The 18,201-nt window shown below is 50.5% G+C and overlaps 3 protein-coding genes across 3 annotated transcripts; 1 reads left to right on the top strand and 2 right to left on the bottom strand.

The window, feature by feature from the left end:
- Nucleotides 1-232: 232 nt before the first annotated feature.
- STEHIDRAFT_94397 (ARM repeat-containing protein) lies at nt 233-5,065 on the bottom strand (the record flags this gene model as incomplete). Its single annotated transcript, XM_007302061.1, has 18 exons — nt 233-513; nt 581-709; nt 794-907; nt 1,006-1,337; nt 1,414-1,523; nt 1,607-1,698; nt 1,780-1,904; nt 1,988-2,119; nt 2,200-2,322; nt 2,399-2,533; nt 2,611-2,739; nt 2,812-2,997; nt 3,076-3,224; nt 3,309-3,644; nt 3,703-4,145; nt 4,200-4,388; nt 4,443-4,641; nt 4,738-5,065. The coding sequence occupies 18 exons, from the start codon at nt 5,063-5,065 to the stop codon at nt 312-314; spliced, it is 3,453 nt and encodes a 1,150-aa protein (XP_007302123.1). The 3' UTR covers nt 233-311.
- Nucleotides 5,066-5,858: 793 nt separating this feature from the next.
- STEHIDRAFT_154935 (ARM repeat-containing protein) lies at nt 5,859-10,917 on the top strand (the record flags this gene model as incomplete). The annotated part of the gene is made up of 17 exons (XM_007302062.1): nt 5,859-5,979; nt 6,071-6,554; nt 6,720-7,107; nt 7,171-7,697; nt 7,752-8,091; nt 8,155-8,270; nt 8,396-8,511; nt 8,572-8,705; nt 8,759-8,831; nt 8,888-9,361; nt 9,416-9,612; nt 9,670-10,090; nt 10,157-10,245; nt 10,302-10,514; nt 10,578-10,634; nt 10,694-10,784; nt 10,856-10,917. The coding sequence occupies 17 exons, from the start codon at nt 5,859-5,861 to the stop codon at nt 10,915-10,917; spliced, it is 3,903 nt and encodes a 1,300-aa protein (XP_007302124.1).
- Nucleotides 10,918-11,325: 408 nt separating this feature from the next.
- On the bottom strand, nt 11,326-17,879 carry STEHIDRAFT_119946 (dehydrogenase E1 and transketolase domain-containing protein 1). The gene is made up of 29 exons (XM_007302063.1): nt 17,844-17,879; nt 17,548-17,782; nt 16,910-17,488; nt 16,691-16,852; nt 16,362-16,604; nt 16,241-16,295; nt 16,071-16,180; nt 15,963-16,015; nt 15,862-15,896; nt 15,703-15,805; nt 15,376-15,624; nt 15,202-15,288; nt 15,044-15,129; nt 14,891-14,982; nt 14,801-14,829; nt 14,685-14,741; nt 14,600-14,626; nt 14,514-14,547; nt 14,354-14,454; nt 14,121-14,288; nt 12,929-14,056; nt 12,659-12,848; nt 12,327-12,604; nt 12,158-12,251; nt 11,915-12,091; nt 11,788-11,844; nt 11,632-11,726; nt 11,430-11,559; nt 11,326-11,371 (listed from the first exon to the last, which is right to left on the bottom strand). The coding sequence occupies exons 2-21, from the start codon at nt 17,675-17,677 to the stop codon at nt 13,595-13,597; spliced, it is 2,862 nt and encodes a 953-aa protein (XP_007302125.1). The 5' UTR covers nt 17,678-17,782; nt 17,844-17,879; the 3' UTR covers nt 11,326-11,371; nt 11,430-11,559; nt 11,632-11,726; nt 11,788-11,844; nt 11,915-12,091; nt 12,158-12,251; nt 12,327-12,604; nt 12,659-12,848; nt 12,929-13,594.
- Nucleotides 17,880-18,201: the final 322 nt, after the last annotated feature.

The following is an 18,201-nucleotide window of genomic DNA, read 5'->3' on the forward strand; positions in this document are numbered from 1 at the left end:
GGTCGACGGTGACGGTCAGGCGAACTCAAACTCGAACATGCCAATTGGGCGTGTTTCTAACGTAATCCCGTCCCGTGACCGCATCTCGCGTTCCTGTGTCACCGTGCGATTGTGGCGGCTTCAAGTTCCGGGTGGCGCGAGTCTCTACCACGATTCGCGAAGATTGAAAGAAAAAGAAAGGAAACTGTGTATATGGGATGTGCATAGGTTGGAGAGACATAAAATCAAAACGCGTAATACAACTAAAGAGAAAAACCTCGCACGAAAATACTATCACACATAGATCAACTCGACTCAAAAGGTATCGCTTTCTACTCGGAATCGTCCCCCTCAAGCAGATCAGCCACCTCATCATCATCTTCCTCCTCATCAATTTCCGGCCCTGCGACCGAATCCTGATCCCCGTCCACGCTAGCACTAGGCCCTTCAGAGTCCTCCTCGTCGTCGTCCTCTTCGTCCCGCGTTGGCTGCTTTCTCCTCGACGATGACGACGCCTTAGGCTTTGGCATGGGTCTAGAGTGTTATCATACTTAGTTCTGTGGACATACGACTGGGGAAGCAGAAAGGGAATGGCACATACTTGCTAGCAGCAGCCCGACTACGCCTCGAGGGTGGGACAGGAGTAGACTCCTCGTCTTCCTCATCCTCGTCTTCTTCGTCATCCTCTTCGTCCTCGAGGACAACCGGCGCCATGCTCACTTTCTTTGTACTACAGTAAGACAATCAAAGACCAGCCGTCAGCATCCTGGCATATTCAGTCACGCCCATTATGACGAAAGAAACAGGTACTCACGCAGCCCTCTTCGGCATAGTCCTCGTAGGCGCACTCGGTGTCACAGAAGATTGTCTCGATCCTGGAACGGAATCGTCGTCTTCGACTTCGTCTTCACCGGAGACTCTTCGCCTTCTGCGGGGCACAAGCCCAAAAACATCAGCTTCCCCTCATCGATAAAAGTGCACAACAGAAGGGCGCAACAAATGAAAAAAAGGAGGAAGCAGACTTACTTCGCCTTTCCCTTCCCATTCTTCTTCCTCGGCTGATCCTCCTCCGCCTCTTCCCCCGCCGACGTATCAGTCGTAATACTCCCCGACCTCCTCTTCTTCCCCAACCTCTTCTTCGCCACCTTAGTCTTCTCCTTCTCCCCCTCCTCCTCATAATCCGAATCCTCCTCCACCGGCCTGATCAAATCCAGCACCTCGAACGTCTCCTTCAACGACTCCAGCTTGCGATACTCTTCTTCGCTGAAATCGCGCAGCTGCTCGGAGAACTTCTTGCTGATGGAGGCGTCGAACTTTTCGACTGCTTTTTTGGAGGGTGTGTCGGATAGCGGACGACGCTGTATCAGAGGTGGGAGGGGGAACGAGTAAGCGAAATACTGTATATGGGAGGGGAGGTATGGAGGCAAGACGTACGGATTCGAGGGTGTGCATGAGCAGTTTCAATTTCCGGACTTTATCGTCGTCGATGACGTCGGGGATATGTAGCTTTGACAAATGCTGGCACAGGACTTTCTTGTCGCTCTCTACGAGATCACGCAGTCAAGGATCAGTCTTCATGGGACGCAAAGGGCGAATGAGTGCCTTGGGATTGGCGAGAGAAACATACTGTTCAAAGCCTTCCCAGCCAGCATGGTCATTATATCATGCGCCATATCGAAATGTATCTCCGGGTCTGACATGCTGCCTGGGACGAGCTCGCTGCATTGAAACACGAGCGAATCAATCGATCAGAAGACCGTCGAAATAGACAGAGGAAGAGGAAGAGTAAACTATACTCACGACACTTTTCTCGGGTCGGTCCAATCGACAAACATTCCGGCAATCTGAGCTGGCGTGACCATCTCCTGGTCCTCCTCCAACTCGTTTGACTCCTTGCACAGTCTCTCGAATACGGCCGGGAAGACCTATTGAGTCTTCATGTCAGCATTCCATTGCGACTAGACTGGACCGTGGGGGACGGGAGGGGCGTGGAGAATGGACAACATACCTTCTGCATCTGCCTCTGGTTCACAGGCGAGGACCAGCAGAATACGGGGAAGAAATACGACAAGCATTGACGCAGTTCTTGGTTATCGGCTGTATAGGGTGAGACGTAAACTGCCACGAGCGACGCGAGGACCTAAGGAAACAGGGTGGATAAAGAATCGATAGTTACAAGAAGTCAGCCAGTATGATATATGTATGGAGCGATGGACGCACCTTGTCCTCGGTGACCATCCTCGAAAGCATTAACTTCGCGAACCCCATCGCGAGTACGGCCTGTACCCTGTCCGACTCGTCATTCTCCATGATCTCACGAAGATAGTTGATCACGTCGTCGGTCTGAAAACAACAGAGCAAAATCAACCTATGACGGCTAGTCGAATGGTAGGGGGAAAGATACGAAGATGAGACGTACCTTTTCGTTCGCCAAGAAATCCACTTCATGCACCATAAAAACGTCGATGATAACCTGTATGATGCGGACCTTGAGCTCTTCCGGGGAGGTCGGAATCTGCTTCATGAAGAGGTGGAACGAGCCGAAGGCCAAATCCTGTCCACCACATCAACGAAAGAAAGAACGCGGTCAGCATCGACAACTAGAGCCCAAAGGCGGAAAGAGAACAGTACCCTCGAGATGAGCGAAGTAAGCCCCAGACACGTCAAAGCCTTCTCCCTCATGGTGAAATCCTTCTTCTGCGCAGACGGAATGACGAGTTCGGCCATTAGACCCTGCAAAATCACGTTCTCGTCGAATTTCTAGATATTTGTCCGTTTCCCTATCAACATGACGCATAACATGTATAGCAGTGAACCGAAAAGGGTGCTTACACTGTTGCAGCGTTCTAACATCCCGATACAAAGATCGAGACAACGAATATCGACTGCGTCTTGCCTGGCGCGCTCCTCGGGCGTCATGTCCTCCACCGCTTTCGGAGCGGCTGGTTGAGTCGATGTGGAGCGAGGTCTGGCTGTGCCGCCCACGGTGGACAGGTCATCGTCGTTTGTTTCTTCTTTCTGCTCATATTTGTCAGTAACGTAATGGCGTCAAGCATGCGGATATGATGATTGTGAAGGAAGCCCGGAGGCACGCACAGGAAGTTCCTCGTCGGTATCGCGGAGCTCGTGGACGACTTCGACGACGATACGAATGAGCTCCTTTTCGCTACGAACCAGGACTCGGAGAACGTCCAAGCATCGAGTGAGAAGTCGTTCAGGCAGCGCTTCCTGAGAGATCATATCACCTGTACAATATCAACCAATGAAATCTGTCAGCTCGCAAGGCGGAATCGACAGAATGGATATAGAGTGCAAGGACCGCAACTCACGAACGAGCGTGAACATCTTCCTCCTTCCGATTTCGTCGCCATAGTCCACCTTCACCGCGATGCGCAACAGCTCTTCCACGACAAACTCTTTGTCCAAGAGCGCGTCGGCCCGCTCCTCGTCCTCAGGCGCGTCTTCCCCACGGAGAAGGCGATCTTGTTCATCCGCCTCTGCTTGTTCGATAAGATCATTGTAGACCGTCTGGATACGGAACGCCAGGGCAGTCACGACAGGAAGAATGGTCTCGAGCCTTTCTAGGCTCTTCTGCTCGACGGCGTGGTCGACCAAAACGCGGACGAGGAAAACCTTTTCGGGACTAAGGTCCGCCCAGAACATGTCTACCGTGGCGTAGTGAGCGGTGCAACTTCAGCGATATTGAGGAAGACACAAGCGCACCATCCGTTTGGATCTCGTTCACAATCTCTGGTTTCGTCTTAAAGACGCTGGTGAGCGCCTCCTCCGCCGTCTTGCTCTCCGTCAGATCAAAAAGCTTCAGGAACGCAAATAAGTCCTCCATCACATCCTTCTTTTCTCCCACCGAGACTGCGGTCAGCCATGCCAGGATCAACTTCTCCGCTGCAGTCTTGACTTCTCTCTCTCGTTCGTGTAGTCCGATCCGTACGATGGACTCGCGCTGGTCGATGCTAAGAACACGAGGATGCGTGGGTCCGACGGCGTCCCCTTTCTCACCGAGGTGGATGGACTTGAGGAGCGAGACGTATACTTCTTTACGTACACGCCATTCGGTGTCGCGGATACGGGTAAGGATGACTTTCAGGGAGAGGGGAAACGCGGCCAGCTGCTGAGCGAGATTGGCGAGGCATATCCGGCGAACGTCGCTATGGACGAAGATCAGTAGTCGAGAAGAGACATATTTAGTTCAATTAGCATACGCGGATGGATCGTGAACCATTATGTCTTCTAGCTCTGAGAGAATTGTCGGTTCGCCGTCTGCGAGCTCATCCGGGTCTTCTCCCCCACAGAGTTTAGATAATGCAGACACTGCTTGCATGCGAACGATGTGCTCCTTGTCGGAGGCTCGCTCCATGAGAGACGAGCGCAGAGTGACATACATTTCGTCACTGTGGAGTAGATCAACAACCACAGAGAAAACAAAGAATGTGCTCGATACGCACTCCATGGTCCCTAGATGGGAGATCATCTCCGCCACGAAGGAGACGGCGCGGTGTCGGACGACCTTGTCTTTGGCGAGAAAGCCCTTCAGCAGGTACTGTAGTATCCGGTTGGTAAAGCGAACGACCACATGTTCTTCTTCTTCATCGTCATCCGAATCTTCGTCCTGATCGCCTCGCTGGGCCTTCTTCTCTTCAGCAGCTGTAGCGTCCGGAGGTTCCGCAAGCAGAAGCAAAAATAGCCACACATAATACAGTTATAAGTGCACTGTATACAGTGGAGAAACATACTACACACATTTATCGTGAATAAACCTGATGTAACTCCCGATGAACTTGAGACACCTCGTCGCCGGGTCTAAGTTTCCAGCCTTCTTCACCACCAAGATACGATTGATCATGTCAATAATAACATTCTCAAACGCGCGCTCCCCAATAAGCTTGTTGCCGCGACCAGGGATATCTTCGGTGTGAGCAGCGGCCTGAGTCTGGAGTTTATAGAGTGCGATGTGATTCTTCTGGTGGTTTGATGTTGAGTTCTGGACTTGGTCAAAAATCTTCGGTATAGCTGTAGATAGATTGTCGAGCACGGAGGTCGTCCTCGCTGGCAGGACCCGCGCAGGCATGATAGGTGACGATGGTAAAGATGAAAAAGCAAGGGTATGGGGGGAGGAGACAAGGGCAATTGCGACAAGCAGCGCGTCGCGTCGCGCTGAACAGATGTCACGTGATGGTGGGTGCCGGCACAGGCCGGCAAGCATGCTGAGTTGCAGCTTCTGTGCAACTTCCTTCTTTTCCTTTTTTGCGGTTACCATATCCCCACTAAATTCCAGTCGTCGACTGCACGGAGTGTGGAGGACACTGTCCGGTCATTACCATGGTTTGAATCCAAGATTGTGATAGGGTCTCAATCCGGATGAGTGCGGCTCTGTTCCCGCTATGACACGTCGCGTTTGATGTAACTCCTGGCAGACGACAACATTCACCTAACAAAATTCTCGTCTCAGGAGCAGTGGTAACAAGCTATGGTACGTATGGCTCTGGTACATGATGAATAGCAAGGTGCTCACACGATGATCACTGCTGGAAATTGTTACCGCACTGATTCGATAGATTCAAACAAGATTCGAACATGCGACGAGCCCTGTCAATGAATCATTGCGCGACATTATGTACCATAGACTGCGTGGGTGTCTTTGTATAAGCTAGCAAAAGCCTGACGGGCATGAAAGTATTGACTGAGATGTGACAGTGGGCCACATTCAAGGAAGGTGGCCCGCACTTTGGAGGAGGGTGACATAAAACGTATGACGCACGCGTTTCAATTTGGGACGCGTCCGGAATTTTGAATCGACTAACGCGACGTGGGCATTCTTATACTTGGCCACAAGCTTCCTCTCACATATGCTTTCGCGCATGATGGCCAATTTCGATCTTCAAGAGGAATTGCAAGGATATGGCAACCTTGAAACCTATGATATTCACAACGAGAGGGATATCTCGTCTATGCAGCCAAGAGAAGTAGACCAACTGCTCTCGAGTGAGTCCTGACTTATTTGGCCCCCCTTATCGCGCCAGACCTCAGACTCACCTATTTCTGGGGGATGCACCCGTGTCTTTACAATCCTCAGATGCTGTCCACGATGTCTCTGTCTCCTATGAAGCCATACAGAACCCTTACACTTTTGACGTCTACCGCTCCTTTCTCAAATATGTCGACTGTCTATCTGAACCTCAGGTTTCCAAATTGCTTGATTCCATAGTCTCTGGCTTTCAAGCCCAAAAGGATGCCGCCATCGCCGACACAGATTCCGACTATTCGGATACCTTCGAAAGCCACAAATTGGGCGTAGAGAAGTACGCGTTTCTCCTGAACTGGTTTATATCTGCATCGGATCGAATCAAACCTTCGGGTGAGGGCGGAAATGGGTCAGTAGTAACGCCAACAGGTAAAGGGAGGAAGGGTAAAGGAGGAAAGAACGCGCCGACAAGCAGGAAAGAAAGTGAATGGGAAGATCAAATCCCACACATTTTGGGGCTCATTTCGCAGATGCTGGAGAACTTGAAGATCGTGAAGGTCTGGAAAACTACTCCGGAGAGAAATGCGCTTATCAGGTGAGCACCTTATATGCCTAACAACAACATACAGTAGCCTTGGGAGCCAAGAGTAGTCGTGAGGTCGTGCTCGCCACAGGGTCGGTGCCGTTTGCGACACAAGGCGACGACACTGTAGCTCTCATGCGCACAGAAATGTTCGCTGACTCCGGATTTTACTCCTAGATGCTTGACTGGGCCCGCATATCGTGTCGCAGAGAAAGAGTCGTATATGAAATCCGCCGACATCCGTTCACGCGTCTACAAAGTCATCTGCCATGCAGTCAAACTCCACGGACACCGTTTCGACGCACAAGCATCCATAATCCAATGCCTACAATATTTCGAGCACCTTGCGGAGCCTATGGCCGAATTAGTTTCCCAGCTGGCGACGGAGTACAACCACACACAGCTGGGAGACGGGCTCTTGAGCGACATCGCTGAGAAGAGTTTTAGCTCGCAGGACTCGAAGGGACCGAGGGTATTTTCGAAGTTCTTGATCAAATACGCGGAAGAGGCTCCAGAAGTCGTGTTCAACAAACGGGATCTCTTGATGGTGCATTTAGATTCCGAGGTCAGTCAAGGTAGTCTCGATGCCCAAGTGATAGTACATTGTTGACCGATCGCCGATCTGCAGTCATATCCCATGCGTATGGCCATCGTGGAGATCTTAGGTCGCCTGATCTCCTACCTCGACAACGACACGGACCTGGACCCCAAGATTGCCAGTGACTATATCGAACGCCTTCTCATCAAACTCCTAGAGCGACAGCTTGATATATCTTCGTACGTCCGGGTTAAAGTTTTCAACACATTGCACAGACTTTGCGATATCACACCGGAGAGGCGACCGGTCCTTGCAGTAGCCGACGCTGCTCTAGATGCTCTAAGCGACAAGGTAGCGAGCGTACGCAGGAGCGCGATCGCATTACTGTCGAGACTGATAGAGGAGCATCCCTATTGGCAAGTTTTCCACGGACAGAAGGAGGACGTGAAACTGGACCTGAGTTTGTGGGAGGGATCCTATGATCATCTCAAACAGAAACGCGAAGCCATCGAACGGGAAGTCCAGAGGTTGATGACTGCGTCCGACGGGCAAGATGAGGATCACGATGGATCACAAGGTGGTCAGAGTGACTCCGAGCAGGCCAGACGGCTCAACATGTGAGATGTCTAATCTTTGCAAATATTCGTGTTGACTGACGGTTTAGCCTTCAGGTCGAATGGCGATGCAGATGCGATGGATGTCGATGACGAGCAAGAAGACCCAGGCAAGACCCCATCGTCGAAGAAAGCGGACGATCCACAAGCGCGACAACCCGCAGGTAATCCAGCTGGCCATGACAGAGAAGCCGCTCTTGGTCTGTTCGCAAGTGACAGGTTTAAAGCCCTTGTTTTCTCGGCGAAACTCTGCGGAGAAGCAGTAGCTTTTATAAAGAAAATCGATATGAAAATGGGTGATATCGCGCTCCTGCTGGGGTCAACCCATAAAGCGGAGGTTTTGGAAAGTATAGAGTTCTTTCGTATTGCTCAGTACTATGGTCTGGCTCGTGCGAAGGTGAATGATCGTCTGTTTCCGTGGCCATTTGTGGCCGTTTACTCATCGCATTCCCTCGGTCAGATCGGTATCAAGAAGATGGTTCATCTCATCTGGTCAAAGGATAACAACTCAACCTCCGAGGATGGATTGGAACTCAAGGGCGTTCGTTCCAAACTGCTCGAATCATATCGGGAGATGTACATCACCCCGCTAGCTGAGAACATAACGGCAAGGAAACAAGTTGAACGAATCGCAAACAACATGATTGGGTACGTTGTAGTATACTTGCGTACCGCTCCGATGAAGTGCTGACTGTGTACAGATTGACCAAGAATGCATCGTTGGCAGAGTTGACGAGTTTGGAGGAAATGATGCGGATCATGATGGAGGACGATCAGATACACGATGACATCGTGGCAGAATTATGGAGACTGTACCGTGCGTGCTTCAGTCCTCGCTGCCGTATCAGCGTCGCTCACCCTAAGCCTTTTCTGGTAGGCGACCGCAACACCGATAAATCTGTTCGACGAGGCGCCATCATTATTTTGGGGATGCTTGCTCTTGCTCGGCGAGAGATTGTAACGAACAAGGTTGATGCACTAATCAGGATAGGGTTAGGTCCACTTGGAAAGGTGCTAGGTCCCTTGAATACTTTCCAAGTCCACGCGTTTACTTCTCAATACAGGCAGACCTCATTCTCGCTAAATATACTTGCGTCGCTCTTCAGCGTATGAATGGTAGCGCGAAGAAAGTCAAAGGTCATCTTTACCATTGATCCGCAATTCACCCGACTTATGAAACCTCCATACGACAGGCTCTTTATTTGACAAGAATGTGCGCTACGACATGAACAACATCATCTTCCGCAACCTACAAGACGCCATCGAACACCCGTGCCATTCGATCGACTGGTTCGGTATGACCGAACAAGCCATTAACACTATCTACGCTCTCGGCGATCACCCTGACATCCTCTGCAACAATATCATCAAAAATCTCACCAGAAGAGCCTTCGCGAGGAACCCCAATGCTGGATCTCAGTCGCAACAGTCGAGAGCTGAGGACGCGATGGACGTGGACGCTCCTGGACCTTCGCAAACAATCCCGAATGGGTTCGCGTCGACCCAACCTGAGTCGCAAGCGGGTACTAGTCATAGCGGTGATGTTGGCGATGCATTCGAACTGAGCCAAATGATTTTCGTCGTTGGGCACGTTGCTATCAAACATGTCGTCTATCTAGAGTTGGTGGAGAGGGATTGGAAGAGGCAGAAAAATGAACACGAAGCAGGTAGGATGCTAGCCATATATTCCATTCTCCACTAAGCTGATTGAACACGCTCAGCGGAGAAGGCCAAAGCCGCTGGCACCTCTCAGAAGGACGGCGATGATCTCGAGGCGGTTGTTGGAAATGCCGAGGACGAGATTGGCGATAGGATCGCTGCTGTGAGGGAGACCGAATTGCTCTACGGCCCTGATTCCTTGCTCGCCGTTTACGGTGACATGGTTGCTGAAATCGTCGGCCGCGGTCGTTTCGTCAAGGTATGTTCTTTCGCATCTTCTTGGTAAGTGCATCACGCTGACGAATTCAATTGTCAGTACCAAACACTTCACACGGCGGCAATTCTGACATTGAGCAAGTTCCTTTGCATCAGCTCCCGATACTGTGATCAGTACCACCATTTGCTTTTCAAGAAACTCAAACTCTCCGAAGATCCCACTATTTGTAGCAACATCGTTATCGCCCTCGGCGATGTCGCTGTCTCGTTCAGCACCATCATCGACGAGAACAGCAACGAGTTGTATAGGGGTCTGTCCAACAGGAGCCTCATCGTCAGGAAAAACACATTGATGGTATTAACGCACCTGATCCTCAACGGCATGATTAAGGTCAAGGGGCAGTTGGGCGAGATGGCAAAGTGTCTTGAAGATGATGACCCTAGGATCTCCGACCTGGCAAAGTTGTTCTTTACGGAGCTATCGACGAAGGACAATGCAATATACAATAACTTACCGGACGGTAAGTCCCATCGATCCATCGGTCACTAAAGAAATATGGATATACATAAGTACCTCCTTTCTTCAGTCATCAGTCATCTCTCTGTGGGAGACAATGCTCTAGGCGAGGAGGCGTTCCAGGGCACGATGAAGTACATTTTCTCCTTCATCGAAAAGGTCGGCCCAATTCTTATCTTTAAGAGTCGACCTTAGTGATGGATCGTGGGTTCTAGGAGAGACAAGCCGAGAATATCGTCGAAAGGTTATGCCAACGGTTTCACTTGTCGGAAGACCCTCGGCAGTGGCGCGATATAGCTTTCTGCCTTTCGCTCCTACCGTTCAAATCGGAGCGGTCCGTCAAGAAGCTCATCGAAGGCCTTCAATTCTACAGGGACAAACTGCATGAAGAGACGGTCTATTCCCGCTTCCAGGAAATTCTTGTCAAGGTGCGCCAGCTCATTTATTGCGTGCGTAGTTCGTGGCTCTTGCTAAAACTTGTGTTTCTGCAGGCACGCGCGAACAAGTCCGCAAACAAACCGGACACGCAGCTGAATGAGTTCGAGAATGTATGTTGCTGTGACGTATTCCATGGGTATCATGCTGACTGCCCCTGTCTTTCGCGCAGATCCTGAAGGAACACAAGCTACAGGGCGAAGAAGACCAGGAGCTCGAGAAGCGAGTGGCAGGAAAGAAAGCTAAGAGACGTTCAAGGAAATGTGCGCGTCCTGGTCATGGCTATCGCCATCGCTGTCATTGCTGACCTGTGATAAATACTTGCTCTGTCTAGCGTCGAAAAGGAAAGTGAAACCCGTCAAATACGAGCAAGAAGAGGACGGAGAAAAAGACTAGACAATTTCTTGTCAACCGTCGTAACTCTTCCTATCTGACATACATCTGCTGTACACACTTGCAAAGTTCTTCCCTGCTGGCCTTGTTCATGCTTTCTTACTATCTGGACGTTCCTATGATTATATTTCTTTGCCATTCATGTATCCAATTAAACTATTGTTATGATTGCCTTGATCTCCACTAAAACTATAACCGAGTTTGCCTGAATTTGGCGTTGCGTTCCGCTCGCGCGACGGCACACGTCACTCAATACAGACCGAATCAGGGATCAATGCGTTAGTTCAACTTTATTATATAACCCCGCCGCGAAGTAAGTTTCAAACTAGATGCAATATAAACGTCACGAGTCGTCTAGAAAGTCCGGATCTTTAGTGTGAAGGGCCAACGAAGGAAAGCCGCGGAGTAGCTGGTGATTGTCGATCGACGGGTATCTGCTCGATGTCCACGGGAGGGGCTATGAAGGCGAGGCGGGGATGAGTGTCTCAGCAATTGAAAACTGGACTTCAACGCACCTGTTTTGTCCATTGTAAGGTTTGAGAGTGGGACAGGGTTCGTGGTGAACGTAGCGGAAGAGGATAGGGTGTCCGGGCTCCACCCGCGGCCAAGAGCGAGTCGATATATGATCATGTAGGTTGATATTTGCTACGCAGAGAGCGTCAGGGTGACGAATTTTTGAAAGTAAGGACACAGCCTGTAGACAGGATTGCCGCGCACCTGAGCTGAAGAAGAGATGCCAAGCCACAGTTGAGATGTTACATTGCCGGCAGCGTACGTGACGAGAAATAACAGCGCGAACACCGAGTACGCCACTACACATTCATTGTCATCAGTGCAAGTAAATTGGCACCTTAAACTTATGGGGAAGCTCACCGGCGCTTTCAACGATGATTGTCGCCAAAGATACATATTGCTTCGCGTAGGCGGCACCTTGCGATTGAATTCGATTGTCGTTAGCACGGCATCAAATGAAGTTGACGTATAAGTACAAGATATGCACCTAGGGCTGAAGCAATCCTACGACGATACTGATAGAGGCGGAACACGATGAGGGCCGTTAGGAGAATGTTGACACCGAGCGAGAGTGTGAAGTAGGCAGTCCCGAAGGCGAGTGGCAGCTTGCTGTAGAAGGATAATCCTGGCTGAGAGCTTTGCAGCGTCCAGAACACACCCGTGACTGCAGGACCACCCGAAGAAACTATGTCAGATCAGAGCAGTGATTTCCTGTAAACGATATGCTGACCGAAGGAACCGAGAATCATCACTGCGGGGAAGAGGATGGCAAGGGCGGCTTGAGAAAAGCCCGAAGCTGCCCATATTATCCAACATCTCCAGAACTAAACTCCCCACCGAATTAATCAGCTATCGCGCCAAATAAACCGTCAAACACTGAGCATATGAATATAGCCCACCACAAGACAATCACATAGCAAGGTCAGGATGAAGAGAGTGGCATCGAATGTCACATTGATCGCGAGTGCTTGAGTAGCGAGAAAGTATGCCCATACTCCTTCGGGATAGTTGCGGTTTTCGACGAACATGAGCTGTACCGTCCGCGATTGGACACCAACGAACACGGACTGGGCGACAAAAAGGAAAGTGATGTAGACGAGCAGGTGTCTTGCATGCGACTTCTCCCTATGATGCCAAAGGCATGTCGCGCATGCCAGATATAACACGAGTTGTATACCTGGAAAACGTTGACATGAGCATAGAAGAGGGTCGTACGAAGGGTAAAAAATACCGTAGGCAACACCACAAAGCAGATCGCCGGCGAGTGAATATCGTTCAAGCACGAGGCTCCGCTCGTCCTCGTTGGGTTCATAGGAAGTCATCACTGGCACGAAGACATTCAAGAGCCGTTGCGCCACACAACGCTCAAGCTTATAAGGGCTGGCTAGTTCGTCACCCACGGTGTTCAATGTGTGCCTGACCTAAACGTATAAGGTTCAGTAGCGTAAAACTCGCCAATCGCGATTCAACGACAGGTTTGATTGGGTGGTGGGATACTTACGTACATCAGATATACATTGCGCAACACGAGGCAGCACTCGCGCTGTGTCGAGACCAAGTTGGTGACCAACGCGAACGACACCACATGAGCCTCAGTACTCAGTACTCAGAAACTCGTAGGATCAGTACATATGTATATGTGAGCTTCGCACAGCTTATAATATAAACGAGGAAAAAAAAGGCGGGGTAAAGGGCTGAGTATAGCGTGCGAACTTATATGGATCAATCCATGAAACATACTTACGCCACACCGCCACACGCAAATCCCTGTGCCAACAGCCGTTTGCAAAATCATAGACCACTCGTAGAAACGACGTTATATAACGAGAAAAAAAGAACTGGTTCCTCCCATACGGTTCACCAACGCCGACATCGACCCTTCTCTTCCCCAGCCATTCATTTATCGTGCGGATCCGAACGTCTGCAGCCATTTGGTGCTCGGGTGTAACATCGTATGCGCTCCGCGGCCATATTCTCCCTCTGGATAAGCCCGTGCGCTGTTCAGTGGCCCATTCTCTTGTTGCCCTGAACAGATCTAATCCTCCGGCTAGAAGGGCACGACGAGCATAGCCATGCCACTCTCCTGAGCTTCAAAACATTGAAATTAGCAGAGCATCATTGTGTCAAGAATAGCTCACGCGGGGAGTTATATGTACACCGTCATAATCTACAGTCCTTCGAACGCACTGTTCAAAATCGTCTCCTGCTGTTGTTTATACAGCTTCCCCACCCCGGGCGCCGGAACGGCCTCCTCCTTCCTCCCAACAAACCTCAACCGACCAATTCCCAAATCCTCCATGACGCTCTCTATCCTAGAGCTTACATGCCCCCAAGCACCCTGGTTCCTTGGTTCTTCCTGCACCCAATATACGCTCGGATTAGAGCCGTATTCTTCGAGGACTTGCCTGAGCTGAGTGAAGGGGAATGGCGCAAGCTCTTCGATGCGGATGATAGAAACTTGAGACTCAAGCGAGAGGGACTGCCTTTGCTTGACGAGGTCATGGTATATCTTTCCCGTGCAAAGAATGACTCGTTTGATAGAGGCAAGGTTCTCAGGCTGAAGAGGTTCGCGAAGGACGGGCTGGAAGCGGGTCGAGGGAGTGAGCTCTGATAGCAGCGACGCAGCGGCCTGTAAACGTGTGGTTTGGTAGGTAAGACTTCTGCATGAGAGCATGATATCGTAAGGTACGAACTGGGAGCCTAAGCAGCCCCTTTGGACCGGCTACGATCAAAGGCTTTCTATAATTTCGCTTGACCTGCCGTCTCAAAAGGTGGAAGTATTGAGCGGGCGTTGTGGGGAAGACGACATGCATATTGATGTTAGTCGGCTCATCGTTCAGCGAGTAACGATCATTCGTGAGCTGAAGAAGATATCAGCATCATTATTAAGAGCCGATGGCGAGCAATGAGTGTCATGAGAACGGACCTGGAGGAATCGTTCAATTCGCGAAGAAGAGTGTTCGGGCCCGGCGCCATCGAGACCATGGGGTAGAAGCATGACAAGGCCGCTCTGTTTGAGCCATTTCGCTACACGACCCCGAATCTCATTAGTTCAAGTTCGTCATGGAATAGAGCTGTAGACTCACTCTCTGAAGAGGAGATGAAGGTGTCTATGATAATCTGGGGTTTGTTAGCTAATACCTATCGAAAGTCGACTTATGCTTATGTGTACCTGTGCACCGTTGAAAAAATCGCCGAACTTGAAACACCAGGGTCAGTCGAGTTCTTCCCATGCGCCGTCGCACGCAGAAACTCACCTGAGCCTCCCAGATTGGTAGCATATTGGGCTTCTCCCAACTAAGTCCATACTCGAACTAGGAGCGAGCACTTTTCCATTAGTATAGATCGTACAGGCTCATGGAAAGGTGCTTACGCCGAGTACTGCCATCTCACTCAGGGAGCCTGAGGGTATTACCAAAATCAGGAACGAGAATTATCGCCACTCGAGAAGAGAGAGACTGACTGTTTGCGAGCTCTAGCCTACCCTTCGAATCTAGTTCGACGTTGAGAGGAACGGTCACCTGCTCCGTCTTCTGGTCTACGAACATCGCATGACTAAAAGAGATTGTCGCAAGATGAATTCAGAGGCAAGCAGTAGGTTAGATATTCAACTGACCGTTGACTGAAAGTCCCGCGCCCGACGTCCTGTCCCGATATTCGAATGTCGTTACCTTCCAGCATGATCGAGCCAAATGCCATAGCCTACGTCAAGTTGTCCATCAGTAATGGGACGATCTTGTCGTCCCAGCCAGTGCTCAAAGATAGATTCCGCACCTCAGCAGTCGCCCAATCCAACCCTTTACCACTCTCGATAGCCTGTAGCCGATGCTTGACATGCCTCTGCAACCGCGGATGGATCTCCTGTAGTACACAATATAAAGCTATTGTGAGCTCTCTCTCTCATACAATGACCTCTACAACCTCGTAAAACAGAGGATGGCAACTCACGAAATTCTCCCCAACCTTAACACTCGCCCTCCCCACGCTCTCTAACACACCCTTTTCCACACCCGTATCCGGATCATTCTGCGCCTCCGAACTCGCGGGCCAGACCATCGAGCTCCACTGGTCCTTCAGCATATTCGCAGATGGGACTTCGTCTGCGTTAGACGCAGATTTGGCCAGCTCGGCTTCGAGATGGGATTTGTAGGCCTTCCGAACGGAGGTCGCGGTGGAAGAGGTAATGACTTCATCTGCCTGTGGAAGTTGAAACGGTCGCATTAGGGTCAGAGGTTTAGATCGTTTGGAACGAAACAAATCATGGAAGGGACGTACAACAAGCTTCTCCTCATAGAGCGTCGGCACCGACTTTCGAGACCGAATTTGCTCATACATGAGTGGTTGGGTGAAGGCCGGTTCATCGAGCTCGTTGTGACCCCTATACATTTCTCATGATAAGTCCGAAGGTGCGTGTGATCAGAGGTGTACACTTACCAGCGGCGGTAGACAAGAAGATCGATGATTACATCCTGTGGGACGCCACACGTCAGCACCTGACACTGCACACCGCCAAAGAGAACGTATGAGTGACGGACCTTGCGGAAGTGATTCCTGTACTTGAACGCTGTTTCGACCGCTCTTGCCACATCTGAAGTACGAATCAGCGTGGTCGATGAGATTTTACGACTGAGGTTGGTACTGACCTTCCGGGTGGTCCCCATTCACGTGTAGGACGGGCGCGTGAATCATCTTGCCAATATCTGAGCAGTAAAGCGAGGATCGAGCACCGGAGGCCGGAGTGGTATAACCGATACTGGAATGAACAGAGTTCATGGTCAACTTCACATATCGACAGTACGCCACATATACTGACTTGTTATTGACGACGATATGAACGGAGCCTCCGACGCTGAAATGGGGCAAATTGCCTGAATTACGGCACCATTAGGTTTAGATCGTCTCCACTAGACGAAACGACGTTGGTGAAAACTCACTGAGGCCCAAGCCCTCCATAACGATGCCTTGACCAGTAAAACTCGCATCACCGTGTAGCTGAACACACATGACCTTGTCGCCTAGCATGCAATCATCGGGCGAAGTATGCAATAAGGAGTATTGCTTCGCGCGAGTCTTGCCTAGTGCGATCGGGTTTATAGCTTCCAGGTGAGAGGGATTAGGGAGAAGTGAGACCTTTACGGGATGTGTGGCGCCTTCGTAGTTCAAGCTCGGGGATGCAACTGTGAGTGTTGGTGAATGTGCCCACCAACGACAATGAGGAGTCAAGAAACATGAAGGAAGGATTAAGGAAGGATTGAACACTGACCGAGATGGCTAATCACATCGCCTGAGGCTCCTAACTCTTCAGGAAACTCGAAGCCACCTTTGATCTTGTTGAACAGAGCGGCTGGTGAGAACTCCAAGAGACCGGTGAGCAAGTTCAAACGGCCACGATGAGGCATTCCGAGAACGATATGCTCTACGCCAGCTGTTCGACAAATATACATCAGTAGGACAATAGGGGCATCGACTATGTGGCACAAACCTTGCGCCGACACTTGGAACAGCGTATCAAGTGCCGGAATCATTGACTCGCCACCTTCCAATCCGTACCTCTTCAAATTCGGAAACTTCGCCTGTAAAAACTGATCAAACACCTCGCTCTGTGTCAACAATTCGTGTATCCTCGATTTGCGCTTCTTCGCCTCGTCCTGCTCCTCCGCCGAGGTCGCGCTCTTTGACTCGAGCATATGCGAGAACCATAGCCTCTCTGTCTTACTAGGTGAATGCATGTACTCGTATGCGATCCTTCCGACATATATTCCGCGTAAATGCCTCACGATCTCTTCCAGCGTCCAGAAATCCTCTTCGGAATCGGTAACAGAATTCGTTGTGGCACTGGAGGACGTCCCGACGGGTTTGTCCCAGATGATACCGTTGATGTTGTACTTCGCAGCTGGGTCGACAAGTCCATATCTTGTAGGGTCGAGCGCGGCAACTTCTTCGCGTTGGAGAAGGTCGAGGGGGTCGATCCGAGCAGCTCGGTGGCCGTGAGTGCGGAGAGAGTCGACATAACGCATCAGTGGGGCATTGGCTGTCCTATTACGCAACTGTTCTGGTGAGTCTACAGGAGCAGCTGTGTTATTTGGAGGGTTTATGTTAGGGCATAATAGGGGTCCTTACAGTCCGGTAGTGTGAACTCTCTAGGCTTGCGGAAACCAAAGGACTCATCGTGGTAAAACCTCATAGACGCCGGTATGCAACGAACAGAAAGTTGGCGCGTCGGACGCGCCAACACAGTTAGAGAAGCCATATTTGTAGTCGTCGTTCAAAGTAGACGTTCGAATATGACTTCCTGGCTAAGTCATGAGCAACCAACAAATGATGTCTTCCCAAACTTGAATGCCAACTACCGCCGCTGTGAAGCGTTGGTTTAAAAAGTCAGTAGGTATAGGCTGTGGGATTGGATAACCACTCACGTTCAATGTTGTAGTGGTACGGTGGGAAGTCACAGACGACGTCGAACGCGTCTATTGTCGCTTGCATGAGTACGATGGTCCGGCCGTGAGCTGGCACGGTGTTTGGTTCTCAAACAGGGGAGGTCTCGTGAGCCTTCGTGTAGCGTGAGAGAGTTGTTGCCTGGTGTGGCGTCAAACGCCACTTCACTTGCCCGGGGTCCGGGGAAATGGACAGTTTATGACGAGAATCATCCAAAAAAAAGGCTCGGAAGCGAAAGGGGAAGTGTTATCTGGAAATACTATCTCATAGGGTCATGGTGGTTCATTGAAGAGAAGAATATCGTCTACAAGTTACACTTCAGGGTCATCTTGAAGCTTA

The sequence above is a fragment of the Stereum hirsutum genome, assembly GCF_000264905.1.
Source record: "Stereum hirsutum FP-91666 SS1 unplaced genomic scaffold STEHIscaffold_4, whole genome shotgun sequence".
Classification (NCBI taxonomy): Eukaryota; Fungi; Basidiomycota; class Agaricomycetes; order Russulales; family Stereaceae; genus Stereum; species Stereum hirsutum.

What these genes read in the sequence shown, in the direction of transcription:
- STEHIDRAFT_119946 (XM_007302063.1), bottom strand. Translation starts at nt 17,677, where the DNA reads ATGGCTTCTCTAACTGTGTTGGCGCGTCCGACGCGCCAACTTTCTGTT. An exon ending in ACAGGAATCACTTCCGCAAG is followed by an intron (nt 15,897 to 15,962) that starts GTCCGTCACTCA and finishes GGCGTCCCACAG; the next exon opens with GATGTAATCATCGATCTTCT. An exon ending in CGCGGGACTTTCAGTCAACG is followed by an intron (nt 14,983 to 15,043) that starts GTCAGTTGAATA and finishes AATCTCTTTTAG; the next exon opens with TCATGCGATGTTCGTAGACC.